Source organism: Puma concolor, chromosome B3, assembly GCF_028749965.1.
Source record: "Puma concolor isolate L17-30 chromosome B3, mPumCon1.1.hap2, whole genome shotgun sequence".
In the NCBI taxonomy this organism is placed as follows: domain Eukaryota; kingdom Metazoa; phylum Chordata; class Mammalia; order Carnivora; family Felidae; genus Puma; species Puma concolor.
The window spans coordinates 33614936-33634926 of record NC_141672.1 but is presented as its reverse complement, the minus strand read 5'-3'; the positions used below and the strand labels follow the sequence as shown (position 1 = coordinate 33634926).

The 19991-nt window shown below is 41.4% G+C and overlaps 1 protein-coding gene across 3 annotated transcripts in view; it reads right to left on the bottom strand.

The window, feature by feature from the left end:
- Positions 1–19991, bottom strand: part of DCAF5 (DDB1 and CUL4 associated factor 5) — a 109915-nt gene that overhangs the window by 33555 nt on the left and 56369 nt on the right. For all 3 annotated transcript variants that reach the window (XM_086709441.1, XM_086709440.1, XM_086709442.1), the window contains exon 6: positions 16161–16374. In XM_086709441.1, the coding sequence (XP_086565567.1) occupies positions 16161–16374 (214 nt within the window). The remainder of the gene's footprint in view (positions 1–16160; positions 16375–19991) is intronic.

Genomic DNA, 19991 nt, shown 5'->3' with positions numbered 1-19991 from the left:
TTTGGATGTAAATTATAAAAATAAAATAAAATAAAAACAGCAAGTAGTTCCTCAAAAAATTCAAACATGATTAAAATTACTACACGATCCAGCAATTCCACTTCTGGGAAAATATCCAAAGAATTCAAAAAAGGATCTCTAAGAGATATTTGTACACCTGTGTTCACAGCAGCATTATCACATTAGCCAAGAGGTGGAAGCAACCCAAGTGTCCATCAATGTATAAAAAATGTGGTTAATACATACAATGGAACATTATTCAATCTCAAAAAGGAAGGAAATTCTGACTTGTGCTGTAACATGGATGAATCTTGAACTTGCTAAGTGAAATAAGCCAATCACAAAAACATAAATACTGTATGATTCCACTTATGAGGTGCCCAGGGTAGTCGGATTCATTGAGACAGAAAGTAGAATGGTAGTTTCCAAGGACTGGAGGGAAGGAGGAGTGGGGAGCTGCTGTGAAATGGGTATGGAATTTCAGTTTGGGAAGATAAAAAACTTCTGGAGATGGATGGTGGAGATGGTTACACAATGATGTGAATATACTTAATGCTACTAAAGTATACACTTTTAAAAAAGTTTCCTTAAAACAAGAAAAAAGTGAATCCTTGTTGCCCTGACTCTAGGATTCATCCAGTAACTAACTCCCTGTAGTTTATAACATTTTCCTTGTTAAAATTAAGAGGCGGGAATTCAGGAGCCCAAGGGCTTTCCTCTCAAGCCTGTTTGCAAAACCACCTACTAGTTAGAGGTAAAGATTCATTGATTACATACTAACGAAGCATTTCTGTGCCAGATACTCTGGGGCTTACAAAGATATGTAAGGTAATACCTGGGTTCCCAAGGAGCTTAAATGAGGTAGAAAACATACATGTAGGTACACGACTACCATTCCATGAAGTAGAAATCACTAGGTGCCATTATGAGAAATAAGATGACTGGTGATTCACAAGAGGCAAGATAGATTTGAGCACTGAGCTGGCCTTGGGTAAAGATGTGAAAAGGTGAAAGGAAGGAGCAAAGGTAAAGTAATGGGTGCTGTTTCAGCAGTAACAGGAAGTATGGCATAGCTCGATCCTTGATGCCCTGCTCATATCCCTCAGGCCTTATTGCTGCATGTACTCTACCTGATCTCAACCGGTTATCTAAGCCAAAGCCTAGGAGGCTGCAGGCTGTTCTGGTGAATGAACACTTCTCAGAAGCAGCACTCAACCAATGACGGATGGGAGTTGGTGTATCAATATTCCAGCTTCCTTGTTCCCAGGTGAAATAACTCTGAAATATATGTTCAATACACTCTCCCCTCAGGATCAAACTCCAACTGCCCACAGTTGTAGCTGGCTCGCTAAACCACTCGTCCTTTCCCTATCTTCCTTCTCCATTCCTCTACTATTTCCTACATTTCCAAATAAATTATGTGCACCTAAAACTGGAACACAAAATAAGACACATGCGGAGACAGAACATAAAAGAACTGTCCACTAATTATTTGTGTGTGTGCATGTACATACATATATATATGGCATGAAACTTATTTATTACTCAACATCTCATTTCATGCTCTATGTTTAAAAGAGGCTATAAGACTTTATAGACTTCCTGCTCCCTTGCCCCCCCTCCCAACCTTTCTCAAACTAAACAAGCAACAAATATTAAGAAAAGGTGAAAAAAAAGTGAGACAAGGCCGGGCTTATCCGAGGTTTACTATTTCATAGTGAAGGATCAGTGCTTGCCTATTTGTTCAGCTATTCAGCAGGGAAAGTCATGACCAGGTAAAAGGGACTCCCAGACAGAATGCTGACTCAGAAGACTGCCTTAGAAGGAAGAAAACTACCACAGAGTTAAGGCCTCTTGGATTTAATATGACAGCTCCTAAAATATGTAGAAAATGCATACAATGTACAGGCTTCCCCTCAGGGATAAGGGCAACTCCTGACCCTCTCTTCCTCTTGGAACCATCACAAGGGAACAGCTTGGGATGATTTCCAAGGCAGGGGTCTTGACCCACTGCCGTCTAGTCAGACCGTTTAAGTGTTCACACACTGGAATCACAAAACTGCCCTGGAATTCATTTATGGCATTTCATGGTTGTCTGCTGGGCCCCTTCCAGCATTAAAAATTGGCTGCCTGGGATACTGCTGACTGTGGGAGACTGAAATAAAAATGAGTTCATCCTTTATTCATTAAACAAATATTTACCCAATGTCTACTATGTGTTGGGCACTGTTCCAAGGAAAGAAATACAGAATTGGTCAAAAAAGATGCTGTCCCTGCCCTCATGAAGCTTACATTTTATTGGATGGGGACAGAAAAAATTATATGCATGTGAGAGGACAATGGGTAGAGGAAAAAAAAGATAAGAATATATTAAAAATATATATACATATATATTCACATATGTATGTATGTATCTGATGGTGGTAAGTGTTATAAAGAAAAATTAGGGGTGCCTGGGTGGCACCGACTCCAGCTCAGTTCATCTCATAGTTTGTGGGTTCAAGCCCCATGTTGGGCTCTGTGCTGACAACTCAGAGCCTGGAGCCTGCTTCAGATTCTGTCTCCCTCTCTCTCTTCGCCTCCCCTGCTCATGCTCTCTCAAAAGTAAGTAAAAAGTTAAAAAAAAATTTTTTTTAATAAATAAAAATCAAGTTATTAAAAAAAAAGAAAGATTAAACAGGAGGTTAGGACATATAGGGAGGGAGTACTGGGAGTTTGTTATTTCTGTTTTATATACAGTGGTCACAGAAGGCCTCTCTGATAACATGGCATTTTAAGCAGAGCTCTGAAGGAAGTGAGAGAGCAAGTTATAGGAGTATCGGGAGAAGAGTACTCCAGGAGAGGGGATGGAGTTCTGAACTAATTTAAAACATATGGTAGCCAAAAGAGCTCTTCTTCTTCTTCTTCTTTTTTTTAAAGCCTTGCAGGAATACAAGATTATTTCAAGTGGGCTGAGTGCAGAGATACGTTTAACATCATCAGGGAAGTTGGAAACGTTCCCCTCTTCTAAGGCTGTGTTGGAAGGGCCCACCTCCTCCTGGAGTCGGACTGGAGCCTCCAACTAAGGCCCTGTTAATAGACAGTCCTTAAGAGGACAAATGGGCACTGTAGGTCTTGATTGGCTTTCTCCCACAAATATTTAAATATTTGTTGTGGGGTGCAAGGGAAAATGAGCAAGAAAGCAAAGACCAAATAGTATCAACACCAATCAGTACCAAAAAACCCAAAGTTTACAATTTATACCCAAACATAGAAACATAATAATTATTTGAGTTAACCAGAAAATTGAATATCGCCTCAAGTGGTGAAACTGAAGGTACGGGTTTCTCTCTCTCTCTCTTTTCCTTTTTACCTTGATATCTAATTTCAAATAGTATCTGCCATTCTTACCCAGGGATTCTGGTGTTGAATCTGAAGCTGACCTGCAATAAAGGCTTCTGGCCTAGATAACAGAAAGGTTCAGCAGCACATAACCCCTTAAAAAAAGATAAGCTATAGGGGCACCTGGGTGGCTTAGTCGGTTAAGCGTCTGACTTCAGCTTGGGTCATGATCTCATGGTTTGTGAGTTTGACCCCACGTCGGGCTTTGTGCTAACAGCCTGGAGCCTGGAACCTGCTTCAGATTCTGTGTCTCCCTCTCTCTCTGCCCTCCCCTGCTCATGCTCTGTCTCTTTCTCTCTCAAAAATAAATAAACATTTAAAGAAATTGGGGCGCCTGGGTGGCTCAGTCGGTTGAGCGTCTGACTTCAGCTCAGGTCATGATCTCGCGGTGAGTTCGAGCCCCGCGTCCGGCTCTGTGCTGACAGCTCAGAGCCTGGAGCCTATTTCCAATTTTGTGTCTCCCCCTCTCTCTGCCCCTCCCCCATTCATGCTCTGTCTCTCTCTCTGTCAGAAATAAACTTTAAAAAAAAATAAAGAGGGGCGCCTGGGTGGCGCAGTCGGTTAAGCGTCCGACTTCAGCCAGGTCACGATCTCACGGTCTGTGAGTTCGAGCCCCGCGTCGGGCTCTGGGCGGATGGCTTAGAGCCTGGAGCCTGTTTCCGATTCTGTGTCTCCCTCTCTCTCTGCCCCTCCCCCGTTCATGCTCCGTGTCTCTCTCTGTCCCAAAAATAAATAAAAAACGTTGAAAAAAAAAATTTAAAAAAAAAAAAAAATAAATAAAAAAATAAAAAAAAATAAAGAAAGAAATAAAAAATAAAATAGATAAGAAACATCACGGGGAAAAAATGGTTGCCCAAATTCCTACGTTTAACATTTTTATTCCCTTTTGTAATGGAGGACTTCACAAGCAAAATTCACATTTAAAACACCACCATGAGAAAACATAAAGATTACTATTCAGTTTTAGAAAAGCAAAAACTAAATAAGGTGCTATTAAGTGTGTGGCCAAGGGAGGATATGAATATGAAGAATTCATTACCTCCTCTTAGGTCTTTTCTTTGACTTTACTCCAAACAGTGAGGGGTAAATGACAAATTAAAAACTCACTTTATATGGGTCTTTTGCTCTATATCCTAACTGAGATGAATAGGGCAGGGCTTCAAAGAAGGAGAAAAAATATTTTAGATAGTCTAGGCAATTAAAGCCCCATTTCCCAAAATGCTCTAGATTGGGGTTGGCAGGCAGGGGGAGGTGGGAGACCCACAGGTTTCTTCGGATCAGAGAATGGGAGAAGTACTTAATTTTAATTTGTAAGATGGGTGATACCAATACAAAAACGAGCATAAATTACACAAATTACGGATCCACATCCTCCATAATCCTTCCCAGCTGGCCACAAAGTTTAAGGGTTAGCCACACTCTGACCCTTCTCACTATTCATTTGTTGTGTAGTCCAAGAGGACAGCCTGTTTACTGATCTTGAAGTAGCCTAGTTCTAAATAGAGTTAACCTGAGGCCAGTGCATTTTCTCTAACCCAGTATCAGTATGGAGCTATTAACCTGTTCAAGCAGAGGGATACAACAACTGTTCTTCTCAATAGATTTCAAGAAGGAGCCACCACCATCAACAAGAAAAATAGATTACTGCATTCGGAACTCTGTCACTGTCTCATTTGCCTACATATCCTTGTCAATCTATGAACCCAGAAAACAGCCATTCACCAGCACCCTACCCTGGTAGGCTGCCGCAATGCCCAGCATCCCCTCCAGGAATTCCTGCCCCTTTCATCTCCTAGTATTCTCAAGTTACACAAGCTCTGAGAAAGACCTTTTTCTATTTGCAAAGGCATTTTGCTAGCTCAATACCAAGAGAAACCCATGCCTCTAAATATAGAGACCACCTTTGTAGAGTCACCCAAGTTGTAAGAAATTTTTAGTAACCCGAAGATTCAAAGAGGGATCTAAACCTGGCTTGGCCTGCCACAGCAAAACTGCTTATTAAATAGAAGCTTCTTGGAAAAAAAACAAAACAAAACTGCAAATTTATTAGCCATCTTCAAGCAAAGCAACTATTTTTCTCTCCCTAACACCTGTATTTAAACACATCATAGATAACTCCCTACTATCAATAGTCTAAGGTCTCGGTGGGTTTAGAAACATAGATATAAATAAAAACTGCCCCCTTCTTCCCACCCAAAATCCACATTGAAAAGAAATTCTAGATGGCAGGACGGATAGGCCATCACCTGATATGCTCCAAGAATAACCCAATAAATGTCTTAACAGGCCTTTTGCTAAAAGAAATCTTTCTGCTCAATTTCTCTCTAAGTGTATATATATCTAAGTATGTGCCTGTATATTTGCACAACATTTGATATTCCTCAACATCTGTTGATAAAGAAGGGAACATCGATCAATTACTATTCATTGAGTACTGATCAACTTACATAGTTCTCCAAGGCTCCTTCCATAGTAATTGATTAATTAGACTCCAACAAATGGCATGTCTGTCTAATTAACTGTATTGACTAGGATAGAAAAACCAGATGGCTTTCTAGACTAGATTAGTAACAGCGGAGAGACTACTCTTTAAATCAAACAAACTCTTACTTCTTCCTGCCCTTTTGTCAGAAAGGGACAAAAATGCGATTGACCAATTTTGTGATGTGCTCTCTAGAAGACTATTTCCAGAAAAAGGTTTGCCATTGGTATATAATACTCATATCATTTATACTCAGTACCTGCCACAAATGCCATCCAAAGCAATCAGGGAGGGGCACCTGGGTGGCTCAGTGGTTAAGCATCCAACTTCAGCTCAGGTCATGATCTCACAGCTCATGGGTTCAAGCCCCCCCGTGGGACTCTCTCTGCTTTGAGCACAGAACCAGCTTGGGATCCCCTGTCTCCCTCTCCCTCTCCCCCTCCCCCACTCACACGGTCTCTCACTCTCTCAAAAATAAAAAAACATTTTAAAAAATTAAAAAAATAAAGTTCCCTTTAAAAAAGCAATCAGGGAAATTTTGCTTTGGAAATGGTCAAAGTCATAGGTTTACCTGATTTATGGTAGAAGAAATAGAATTCCATTGGCTCCCACAAAAGAATACAAATATATCGGGGCACCTGGGTGGCTCAGTCAGTTGAGCGTCCAACTTCAGCTCAGGTTATGATCTCACAGCTCGTGGGTTCGAGCCCTGCGTTGGGCTCTGTGCTGACAGCTCAGAGCCTGGAGCCTGCTTCGGATTCTGTGCCTCCCTCTCTCTCTGCCCCTAACCCACTCGCATTCTGTCTCTATCTCTCTCAAAAATAAATAAACATTAAAAACAAAAATTAAAAAAAAAAAGAAAAAAGAATACAAATAGACATACTCGTAAGATTACCACTATTTTTTAAAAATTTCATTGTTGGGGCGCCTGGTGGCGCAGTCGGTTGAGTGTCTGACTTCAGCTCAGGTCACGATCTCGCAGTCCGTGAGTTCGAGCCCCGCGTCGGGCTCTGAGCTAATGGCTCAGAGCCTGGAGCCTGCTTCCGATTCTGTGTCTCCCTCTCTCTCTGCCCCTCCCCCGTTCATGCTCTGTCTCTGTCTCAAAAATAAATAAAACGTTAAAAAAAAATTAAAAAAAAAAAATTTCATTGTTGAATTGGAATATATCTTTTTTTAATGTTTGTTTATTTTTGAGAGAGAGAGACAGAGCATGAGCTGGGGAGGGACAGAGAAAGAGGGAGACAAAGAATCAGAAGCAGGCTCCTGACTGCAAGCCGTCAATACAGAGCCTGACTTGGGCTCGAACCCACAAACCGTGAGATTATGACCTGAGTAGAAATCGGATGCTTAACCGACTGGGCCACCCAGGCGCCCCATATTACCACTATTTTTTGCATGTAAAGTTACATGATTCTTGCTTCTTTGGACCATTTGCCATTTTGGCTCCATTAGGCTCCTGGAATTCTTTGGTTTATTAAAATAACTAACCTTTATGGGTTCTAAGTAGGAAAAATTCTATTAGTAAAGAAACGTTCCATAAAGACAGCCAATAACAGTCAAATAATCAGTAGGGAAGAAATTTAAAAATGCTCTAAATCTCCAACAGCTGCTTGTAACAAAGTAGCCTGCATTACTTAGAATTTTTATTTGGCAAAAGTCTTTTGGAAACCTGGGCAATCAACCCAATGGCCTTCAGCAACTAATCTCTCCTCTGTGGGCCTCAGTTTTTGTCTGTGGGGTCTGGAAAGTGGAGAGATGGCATCATTCATTTCAGTCTGCATATGAGTATTTATATTCCATTCGAGCAAGGGTCTCCAACTATTCAGAGGAAGAAATGTCACTTTTTTGTCCAAAGTTTGAAGACACCCCAAAAAGAGGCAAAAGTACTGGAAGTAAAATCTCGAAGGAGGATGGGGCAGGTAGAACAGGAAAAGTTATACTGTTCCCTACCAGGAATTTCTTAATAGAGCCCAGTCTCTGAGCCAGGAACTACATTAAAGGAGAACTTTGGGGTACCTAAGTGGCTTAGTCAGTTGAGTGTCTGAATTTGGCTCAGGTCATGATCCCAGGGTTGTGGGATTGAGCCCCACTTCGGGCTCCATGCTGAGTGTGGAGGCTGCTTAGGATTCTCTCTCTCCCTCTGCCCCCCTCCCCCTCTTGTGCTCCCTCTCTCTCTAAAATAAAAAATAAAGTACATTTTTAAAGAATTTCTTTAGGGGCACCAGGGTGGCTCAATCAGTTAAGTGTCAGCTCAGGTAATGATCTCGCAGTTAGTGAATTTGAGCACAGCACAGAGCTGTGCTTCGGATCCTCTGTCTCCCCCTCTCTGTGCCCCTCCCCTGCTCATGCTCACTCCCTCTCTCTCTCTCAAAGATAAACATTAAAAAAAATAAATAAATAAAGGAGAACTGTCATGTTGTGTCACCAGATCACATCAATCTCTTAAGAACTGTTTTTTTTTTTTAATTTAATTTATGTTTTTAATTTACATCCAAGGTACTTAGCATACAGTGCAACAATGATTTCAGGAGTAGATTCCTTAATGCCCCTTACCCATTTAGCCCATCCCCCTCCCACAACCCTTCCAGTAACCCTCTGTTGTTCTCCATATACTTAAGAACTGTTCTTAAGAAATCAGCACACCTAGTATTCCTTCTTAGATGAACAATTACAAACCAGACCATATTACCAGGCCTGCATGTACTCCAAAATCTTTTAAGCTTTCTAAGCTCTAAAACTGCATCAGTAAATGGACTAAAAGATGACTTAATCCATGGCTAAAATCTTATTCCAGGATTGCTAACACCTTAGAACCTCCAGGTTTCAGGAATTCCACAAAGTCTAATTTTCTATGCAAAATGATGTGCATATGTACATTTTCCTGAAATAAGTATTCATAGCTTTTAGATATTTAAAGAGGTTTAGGATTCCAAAAGAGTTATAAATGGCTGATTTAATAAACAAGTTATTTTCATGCTATCTTTTTTTATAAAATAAAGTCTTCTAAATAATATATACAAAGAATTCCACTTTCTCATTAGCCCATGGAAGACACTACCAACACTTGCTTTGTAGAGCCCAGGGGGCTGCATGTCTACAAGGAAGAGAGTGCAATCACAGCAAGAGCCAGTCTAGTCCTGGGGCCCCTGAGTGGCTCAGGCAGTTAAGCATCTGACGCTTCGTTTCAGCTCAGGTCATGATCTCACGGTTTGTGGTTCAAGCCTTGCATTGGGCTCCACCCTGACAGTGCAGAGCCTGCTTGGGATTCTCTCTCTCTCTCCCTCTCTCTCTGCCCCTCCCCTGCTCTCTTTCTCTCAAAAATAAATCAATAAACTTAAAAAAAAGAACAAAAAAAGAACCAGTCTAGTTCTGGTTCTGTGACCGATTACATCTGCTGTTTCAAACACTCTAGGCCTCAGCTTCTCATGGGGGTGAAGCCTGTCACTGGGAGGATTCAACATGAAATGAAAGTGCTTCAGAAGCTAAAGGGCTAAACACACTTAAGATATAAAAGAAAGACAAGGAAAAGAAAATATGAGCCTCAAGTCACAAAGCAAGCCAAAGGATGGAAACCAAGAGTGTGCCTTTATTTCAGATAAAGGAGAATATATGGCATGCCATGCCTCCAGTAAGCTTAATCAGGGCTGCACAGAGTTATAAAAAGAGCAAAGTTATAACTCTATAGAGTGCTTCACTGGCCTGGAGCACACTTACTGGTGAACTCCCACACCTGTACCGTACCCATATAATGTCAGCACAGAAAGGTTTAGTGATGATGTAATGTCTGAGGCCAAGCAATGCATTCAAGGCCATTTTGTTGGACTCCCAAGGCACAAGTCAGCTCTTTTCTCCAGGGGATGAGTTAGGATAACATTCTCATGATTTTGGGGGCTTTGCCATCTAGCAACTTAAAAAGAAAGACCTGTGTAAGTGATCCCAGTGCTCAGATAATCCAAGCTCAACCCTTTTAAGAAAACTTTATCATACTTTCCCTTTCCTTCCCTCTCCCATTTTCAGCAAGAGGTAGGAACTATTAGGCGAGAGACCAAAGCAAAAGAAGACTTAAAAAATTACCACCCTGGGGGCACCTAGGTGGCTCAGTCCGCTGAACGTCCGACTCTTGATTTCAGCTCAGGTCATGATTCCAGGGTCGTGGGATCAAGCCCCATGTCGGGCTCTATGCTGAGTGGAGCCTGTTTAAGATTCTGTCCTTCCCTCTCCCACTGCCCCTCCCTCGCTTGTACTCTCTCAAAAAAGAAAAATAAATAAAAATAAATTGCCACACTGTCCACTTCCAGGCCACATATACCTGTCAGGCTGAAAGACTTACTTCCCAGAAGCCTGAGCTCTGCTGGACTTTCACAATGTAGGGCAAGAACCATTTAAGGAATTGTGAAAGAAAGGGAACAAAAGCCTGGTGCTGTCTTATGAGCGTGTGCCAGAAGAGCTAGCAGGTGGAAAATTGGTCCTCTTTTTTAACACTGTTAAGAGATTGGCTCACTGAGTATGCAGAGGGGAGTGTGAAGCTTGGGAGACAGAATGCACCCAGTCAGGCTTTAGGGAGAAAAGGGAAAAAAAAAAAAAAATCCAAGTATGATGGTGATAGCAAGGAGGAGAGCCCTTGGGTTCAGGCAGCCTCTAGAGGAAGGAGTGCTGTTTTACTGCACGATTCCTCACTATACCTTAAGACTAGAAGGTGGGCTGGTTTAAAAAAAAAAAGTTCAAGGCCATATCCAGCCTAATTGCTTTTGTTGATGCCCAGCCAATCTGATGTCACTTATGTCACCTTATCTGATGACAGAAGTCATAAAACTTGAATAATTAAAAAATTATACTAGAAATAAACTATGTATTGTTGGCCAAAAATAGAGAAGAGAGATTGTATGTAGGGCCCTAAAATGAAAACATCAAAGAGGTTATTATGGGCAGTCAGTCATGTGTCTACTACAGCATCTGGCACACAGTAGATGCTCAATAAATACCTGGGTTTTTTTTTTATTTTTTAAGAGGGGGGAGGGGGTATGAAGTTAGGAAGGGCTCAGTAGGAGATAGCAAAAAGGAATTGCCTCCACTCACCTATGAATTAGTGACAGACCAAGAAACTAAACTTGAGGGAAAAACATCCTGCTGAAGCACAAAGGTTTTAAACTGGTGGCTCTAAGGCAGAATAGGCATGGTATACAGATTTATCTTATCCATACAATGAGGTAGCAGTTTGTTACAACATCTAAAAATCAGGAGATTTCACATTAAAAATCTTAATTTCTGGCTTCCTTTGAAAAAAACCCAGAGGCCCTCATGGAAACAATAGGCTGAAGCTAAGTCAAAGCTTCATTTAGATGGGATTCATTTTTTTTTATTTTTTTTTAACATTTATTCATTTTTTGAGAGAGAGAGAAACAGAGCACAAGTGGGGGAAGAGCAGAAAGAGAGGGAAACAGAATCAGAAGCAGGCTCCAGGCTCTGATCTGTCAGCACAGAGCCCAATGTGGGGCTTGAACCCACGAACTATGAGATCATGACCTGAGCCAAAGTTGGACGCTTAACCGACTGAGCCACCCAGGCACCCCTGGATGGGATTCATTTATATTCATTTATATTTAGAAGGGGTGGGCTCTCTAGTTGGCCACACTCGCCACCACCCCCTACTGTTACTTCTAACCCAATTCACTCATTTTTGCTGCGTGCCTTGCTTCTGCTGGCATCAAGTTGTAACTTTTTTGTATAATGAAGAGGGCTGTAATGCAACTCCTGACCTTGGAGTTGTAAGTTCGAGCCCAACATTGGGTCTAGAGATTATTTTAAAATAAAATATTAAAATATTAAATAAATAATAAAAATATTAAAAATAAAATATTAAAAAGAGAACTCAAAAATCTAGGTTCTAGTCCTGGCTCAGCTACACACATATATATGTCTTGACTTATGTACCCAACCTCTCTGAGCCTCAGTTCTCTCATCTGTAAGAAGAGGGTCTATACAAAATGATCTCTAAAGCTCTGTAATTAGAATTCATCTACAATGGTGGCAATATGCATAGGGGAGACACAAAGTAGTCTCAGCCTATTTCACACGCTGTTCCCGGAGTCTAATTTCTTGAGATGTTAATCTCATTTTGAGGCTAAAGAATTACCTAGTGAACCTATGATGGTCTTAAAAAAAAGTATAGGCTCTTTGGCACAGTATCTGTGTGGAAAGACTAATCTCACCGTAATTAAAAGCCAGAAGACTGTCTCAGATGGATAGATCACTTTCTTGACCGTGTTCATTCCTATTATGGAAATTCTCAGATTCCTCTCTGGGATGGTTACCCAGTCTATGACTAAATGAAGAGTTCCAGAGCACAGAGCTTCCAGCTGTGGGCGTTCTCGAAGTATACCCAAATATAAAGACCAATATAAGGAAAGGGTAGGCTTTGGAATTTGAAAGCAGCAAAAAAAGATCCTGTCTGGACTAGTCAAAGAATATACATGTCAATCCTGTGGATCATACCATAACTGTAGCAGCTGCTGCTTTAGTTCTGAGTGTGGAAAGTCAGAGCTTATAAATCACCTCTGAGAGACATGTTCCAGCAATGAGACTGTAAGTTTGGCCTCCTGTGTAGCACTTAGAAAGTATAAGCTTAGTAGATTAGCCTCACTGAAAATCTATTATTTAATTCATCCTCATAAAGCCCCTGGAAGTTAAGCAGGAAAAATGGTACTTATCAATTCTGCTTTACAATTAGGAAAACCTTAGGCCCACCAAAAGCTAAAACCACACATTGACCAAAGTATTCAAGATTTGCTTCAACAAATATTTATTGTGCTCTCACTGCTTTCGTGTACTGAAGACAAGACAATGATGAATTAGCCACATTTCATTTCTTTGTCTCCAAGGAGTGAACAAAATAGCCTAACATAAATCTTTATACTTCCTATTCCCTAGGTTACATACTTCTGATAATCTATATGGGGACTATGAGCAGACTTGAAAGACTTTACCTCTGAAATGGATCCAAAGTTAGAGTCAATGACTTCACATCCTCCTTCACAGAAAACCACACATCCCAATCAAAAAGCATCTAGATTATCAGAGTGGATACAGTACGCATAAACTTTCCCCACAGGATAAAAATTCATACATATGGGGTGCCTGGCTAGCTCAGTCACAAGAGCATGTGACTCTTGACCTTGGGGTCGTGAGTCTCAGTCCAACGTTGGGTGCAGAGATTACTTAAATGAGTATTTTTTTTAAATTACACATAATAAATTAGTCAAATCTGAACAGAAAAAAATCAAAGCCATTCAATGTTTCTATCATTATATATAACCTTAAAGGTAAAAACAACTACATTTTGGGGTGCCTGGGTGGTTCAATCAGTTAAATGTCCAACTTTGATTCAGGTCATGATCTCATGGTTCGTGGGTCCGAGCCTGGCATCAGGCTCTGTACTGAATGCCTGCTCAGAGCCTGGAGCCTGCTTTAAGATTCTGTGTCTCCTTCTGTCTCTGCCCCTCCCATGCTCACATTCTGTCTCACTCTGTCTCTCAAAAATAAATAAATCTAATAAAAAATTAAAAAAACAACAACTACATCTTGTTAATGTACATAACCAGGAAAATCACAAAATACCTTCTCTGGTTCTGCCTACGGCAATACCTGTCCCAGTGTGTCTGGGCAAAATGGGTAATTATAATCTAGGTCAGAGGTTCTCAGTTGGGGCAATTTTTTTTCCCAGAGGACATTTGGCAACGTCTGGAGACATTTTTGGTTGTCTGGGGGATGGCTGGGTGAGATATTACTGGCATCTAGTGGGGACAGACCAGGGATGCTACTAAGTATCCTATAATGCACAGTAGAGCCCCACAAAACAAAGAATTACTCAACCAAAATGTCAATAGTGCAGAGGTCAAGAAACCATGGTCTGGGTGTTCTATATATTGGCTCGAGGCCTATGTTCTGGGTCTTTTAAGGGCTCCACGCAGACAGGTTCTGGCTGCTAATATAGGAGCTAAAAGAAAACAACATCTATTCTCCTTTACCTCTTCACCTTTCCCTCAGCCTCTGTGTTTCTGGTAATAAAGCCTAATAAACCATTACATTTAGTGCCTGCTTTTTATTGATCATTGAAATAAGGATCACACACATAAGAGATGGACAAAGATGGAAAATCAACTTAAAAGCAAGGAAGAAAGGCAAGGAGGAAGAAAGGAAGGAAGAAAGAGAGGGAGGGGTTTGGTTGTCATTTCCACAGCTAAATGAAACTAAATCAACCAATCTAAAGAGCAGACAATGATCTGTTCTGTTGTGAGTCTGATCATGTCTGGAAACTGCTTCTTCCCACCTCAGAAACAAATAGCATGTAGAAAGTAAGTCATTCGTTTATATAACTGAGGACACCTAGTGGTTTCCAGTGTGTCACAGCTAAGTAGGCCCTAAGATTGCCTTCAATATAAATTCTGAATTTAGATATATAGTCCCTTTTTTTTAAATTTTTTTAATGTTTATTTATTTTCGACAGAGAGAGAGAGAGACAGAGCATGAGTGGGGGAGGGGCAGAGAGAGAAGGAGACACAGAATCCAAAGCAGGCTCCAGGCTCTGAGCTGTCAGCACAGAGCCCGATGCGGGGCTCAAACTCACAGACTGCAAGATCATGACCTGAGCCAAAGTCAGACGCTCAACCGACTGAGCCACCCAGGCGCCCCTATATTCCCTATTTATAAAAGGGACATCCCTAGTGTAGACAACTTAAAAGATACTTTCAGGGGGCGCCTGGGTGGCGCAGTCGGTTAAGCGTCCGACTTCAGCCAGGTCACGATCTCGCGGTCCGTGAGTTCGAGCCCCGCGTCAGGCTCTGGGCTGATGGCTCGGAGCCTGGAGCCTGTTTCCGATTCTGTGTCTCCCTCTCTCTCTGCCCCTCCCCCGTTCATGCTCTGTCTCTCTCTGTCCCAAAAATAAAAAAAAAAAATAAAAAAAAAAAAAAAAAAAAAAAGATACTTTCAGGTTCTTTAATATTCAATTCAATTCAACAAGCATTTATTGTGCTCCTACTACCTATACTAGTCTTTAAGCTATGATGTTGGGGAGCATGTAGCAACTTCAGTCTAGGAAGAAAAATCTTAGCTTCTGCCTTCTAAAAGCAAGGTACTCGGGGGCACCTGAGTGGCTCAGTTAGTTAAGTGTCTGACTATGGCTCAGGTCATGATCTCACAGTTCATGTGTTTGAACCCTGCCACTGGGCTCAGTGCTGTCAGCACAGAGTTCACCTTGGATCCTCTGTGCTCCACACTCCCTCTCCCTCTCAAAAAAAAAAAAAAAAAGAAAAAAGAAAAAAAAGGCAGAGTATTCACAAGTTCCCCAAGAACGGTTTCTTTTATGTCAACTCTAAAGAGGTGAGTACAGCACGTGAGAAGTATATGTCAAAATTTTACATGGTTGATGAACCCAAAGAGAACACTAAGCATTAGCAAGAGACTAAGAACTCTATTTTTCCAATCTAGATGGGAAATAGCATAAGATCTGTTGTGTTTTAGAAGAAAAAAAAAAAATCTATTTGTTTATTTGACCAATGCCTCCATATTTGTTTTTACTCGGCTTATTACTGAGACCAGTCCAACTGGTGCACTCACTGACACTCACTTCAGAACTTCTATGGCCAACACAGACAGGTGCAAGAATGTCAAGCATGTTTTTAGACTGCCAGCTCTAAGTCAACATCAGTGTCTCAATTCCCAGTGAGACTGTGAAAAGGCTGGAAACACAGCTTGGGTTCTCCTTCCCAGTTGTGATGCTGGCAATAAAAAGAAAAAGAGTCAGCATCTGGCTTCCTCTCAAACAAACCTGCTCAGCCCATCTTATCCAAGAAAAAGATGCCATCCCAAGGGGCCATTCAGGATATATGTCTCTTGGATGGTACTTAGGGTGTTTCATTCATCATTGTGTTTTATTGACACATACACAAAAAAGTCTCTTTTTTTGGCAGTCTCTCTTTTTTTGGCTAATTTTCCATGGACTCCCTCCTTTTTTTTGAAATGACACATTCTCAGAATCTTAAAATCTGTTCACAAACCTGGCAAAGCTAGGTTGCTCAGAAATATATTGTGGCCAGTCTTGGTTCATGGTGTGTACCTCATATTACCCACTGGCGGTAGCTCCGATGGAGAAACTCACTACTGTGCTAGAATGTCCCCAGACACTGTTTTGCCTCAATTGTCTCTACCTGACATGATGCTAAAGAGAAATAAAGACAAGAACAGAAAAAGCAGTCTGAGAAGAAAGCACGAACGTGGGACACAGGAGACAGAGGGCACCTACCTGGTCACGATCCCCTGCAAAGCAGCAACTTTTCATGGTGCAAGAGTTGAAGTAACCCTGATTGTCAAACTGGAACACAGGCAGGCGGGAATGGATGTCATAGAGCACAGGGGGCAGGCGACGCCTCAGGGCCAGGAGCTGGGTCCCATTGCTGTTGAACCGCACACTCATGGCACTCTGGAGGGACAGGTTGCCACCATAGCGCAGGAGAGAACTGAAAGGCAGAAAGCATAGGGGTTGGCCATGAAGTAGGTGGGACAAGACTCTGCAAAATGTACCACATTTACTTCTTCCCAAAATATGTCCAGAATCTCCTGTCAGGCTTATACATCTGAATTTTGGCAGATGTATAAGAAAGGTTATTTCTATGCAGCGGGCTAGAAGGTAACAATGGGATAAAAATGGCTCCTTGATTTCATCAAACCAAGTTATTTAACCTGTCGTGTCCTCTTTTCAATCTCCAAAAGGTGAATTACCAATAAATTTACAGGAAATAAGTAACAAAGCATCATGAGAGAACAGACATATTAAAATGATTAGTTATTTCATTTGCCTGAGCTAACTACGTAATCAGATAGATGATACTCACCAAGTCCCTGCGAGGTGAGTCGTGTCCACTCTAACTGGCTAATCATGGATGACATTTAAGGGACATATTTATCCTTGTATTAGAAATACAGAGCACATCAGCAGAAAAACAGATACTTTACTATTTATGCTGGATATTTTTTCAATAAATAATAATCATTTTATTAGTTAAACAGTTATTTTGACTAAATACTAAACAAGTTTTTAAAAATTTATTTATTATTTAATTTACATCCAAGTTAGTTAGCATATAATGCAACAAAGTTTCAGGAGTAGATTCCTTAATGCCCCATACCCATTTAGCCCATCCCCCCTCCTACAACCCCTCCAGCAACCTTCTGTTTGTTCTTTATATTTAAGAGTCTCTAATGTTTTGTTCCCCTCCCTGTTTTTATGTTCTTTTTGCTTCCCTTCCCTTATGTTCATCTGTTTAATACTAAACCAATTTTTAATTTTTTTTAATGTTTATTTATTTTTGAGAGAGACAGAGACAGAACGCAAGTGGGTTACTGGCAGAGAGAGAGGGAGACACAGAATCTGAAGGAGGCTCCAGGCTCTGAGCTGTCAGCACAGAGCCCGAAGCGGGGCTTGATTTCACAAACTGCGAGTTCACGACCTGAGTGGAAATCAAGAGTCAGACACTTAACCAACTGACCCACCTAGGTGCCCCTAAACAAATTATTTATTTTTTTATTTTATTTTATTTTTTACTTTAGAGAGAGAGAGGAAGCATGAGCAGGGGAGGTGGGCAGAGGGAGAGAGAGAGAATCCTAAGCAGGCTCCATGTTCAGGGTGGAGCCCAATGTGGGGCTGGATCCCACAACCCTGGGATCATGACCCGAGCCAAAATCAAGTCGGACACTCAACCGACTGAGCCACCCAGTTGCCCTTAAACAAAAAATTTTAATTTAAATGCAGAGTAAGTAATATAACAATTAGAAAACCAAGATGACTTGTTTTCCATTGCAGTTCCCAACGAGTGTATATTTACTTTGATTAATACATTTATATAGCTTCACAACGGACAGTGATATGTTCTGGTTCACCTAATATCGTTCTGTAGTCTCATAATATTCCTAACATTAAAAAAAAGTCACACAGGGGCGCCTGGGTGGCGCAGCCGGTTAAGCGTCCGACTTCAGCCAGGTCACGATCTCGCGGTCCGTGAGTTCGAGCCCCGCGTCAGGCTCTGGGCTGATGGCTCAGAGCCTGGAGCCTGTTTCCGATTCTGTGTCTCCCTCTCTCTCTGCCCCTCCCCCGTTCATGCTCTGTCTCTCTCTGTCCCAAAAATAAATAAACGTTGAAAAAAAAAAATTAAAAAAAAAAAAAAAAGTCACACAGTATGGTTCCAATTAATTTCTTTTGATGATTCAGAAGATACTTTCAATTTTACAGTGAACTAGGATGGCCATGAACATTAACAATTATGCAGTACTAAATAAAAAAGGGTGTGTATATGTGTGTGTGCTTTTATCTTTTCAGTAGTTAGTATCCTTGACTGGCTAGGCTATTTTATTATGAAGGGATGGACTGTTCACTGACCACATCATAACCAACGTTTCTTTTGTATTTTGGGTTCAATTCTTGGAGTACTGAATTACTGGTAGGAAAGTGAAGTTAAGTATATACATTGGGGGAGGTGCAGAAATTCATGTTAACATCAAACCTACTAACTTGTTTTGCCTCACACAGACTTTGTTGTCCTGGAAAGAAAATAATCCTAGTAGTTTTAGGGGGAAAAAGTTTATAAATTCTAGGGAATCACAGAGCTGGAAAAGGCCTCAAGAGGCCTAAATTAGAGCCTGGCAGATTTATCTGAAACATTTTTAGGGGAAAAAAAAAAATGGCAGTTTACCAAGTGAAAACTTGAAGAGCTATATGCTACCAGAATAGATTTAATATTGAATGAAGAAAACACATTTTGTTTTTTCTTTGGCATGACAGTGATGGGGAAGATTAGGGGGACAGGAAAAGAGATACCCCATGGGAAAAGGAGCCCCTGAAACCACATGCAAAGATAGCTGCCAACCTGGCCTGATCACAAAAACCGTCTACACCAAATAGCGTCAGTAAGTCTTATGTCTCCCAAAAGCAGTGTTCTCACTAGAGGGAGGCGTGCTCTAGGTACAGAAACAAGGCCTGGGGCAAAATAGGCTTTAATCCTCTTATCACTGGAATGAAAGAAAAGAGAGAAAAGACTTAGGAAACAGTCCCTAGAACTCCAAACATCAAGGAGGAGCCTGGCACCCCTACGGGCCCCAAGTAATAATCTCTGTAGACAAATGTGACAAATGTTCTTATAACGGTCCTAAACAGAGGCCACACTCACTCACATATAGAGAATGAATGATGGGGCTGTTAGAGTCCAGGCATTTCCTTTACAGGGTGCCCTAGCTGCCACAGGCATGTGGTGTTATCTAAACACTGAGCTCAAAAACAATGAGAGGTTTTCAATCCAAGATCAGCATGGAGTGTACAAATAAACCACCGTCTGTAGAACTGAAGAGGAACGGGGGCGTGGAAACAAGACTCAACAAAAAGAAACTTGGCCAGCCCCACCAGCAACAGCAGCAGAGGTTTGCATCAGCTCAGGCATCCATGACAGGAAAGCTGGGGCCACCAAGCAAACGCCCTTTCCATCAGTTAACAGGAACTTCCTCTGCTGATTCTAGTCAGACCTGCAGAAGTCTGCCCAGGACAGGCATCGGGCCCATCCCAGCCCCACCCAAGCTCCTTGACCTACATGTGCAATCTAGCCACTCTAGGGGTTCTGTTTGTGGGTTCCAGGAGGGTCACTAATTTCTCCTGCCTATGCTTCTGGGCAGGGAACTCCTATCTCTCACACAGAGGGCAGGTAAGTAGGAATCTTGCTCCTAGAGTGTTTGGGGGTACTAAAGAGCAGCTGCTGAAACTGAATACTTCATGTTTGGGCATAAAATTAAATTCCTTCCAGAGGATGGAATGATACCTGAAATCTAGAAAGTGAGCTATGTTCACTATACTTTCTCAGCAGGGGTACTACAGCTGGTTCCTCCTGAATAGTATGCATGATCTAGTTCATTAGGAAGAAAAACCTTAGAAGCAGTTTGCCGCACAGTCGAGATAAAAAGATAATGTCAAAGATGCTCTAGTTTACAGTTTCAAGCGTAATATGCATGAGAAATCATCTGGGACTTTTTAAAAAATGTGGATTCTCAGGATCCACCCCCAGATATTCTAATTCAATCTGGGAAGTGGGCCCAG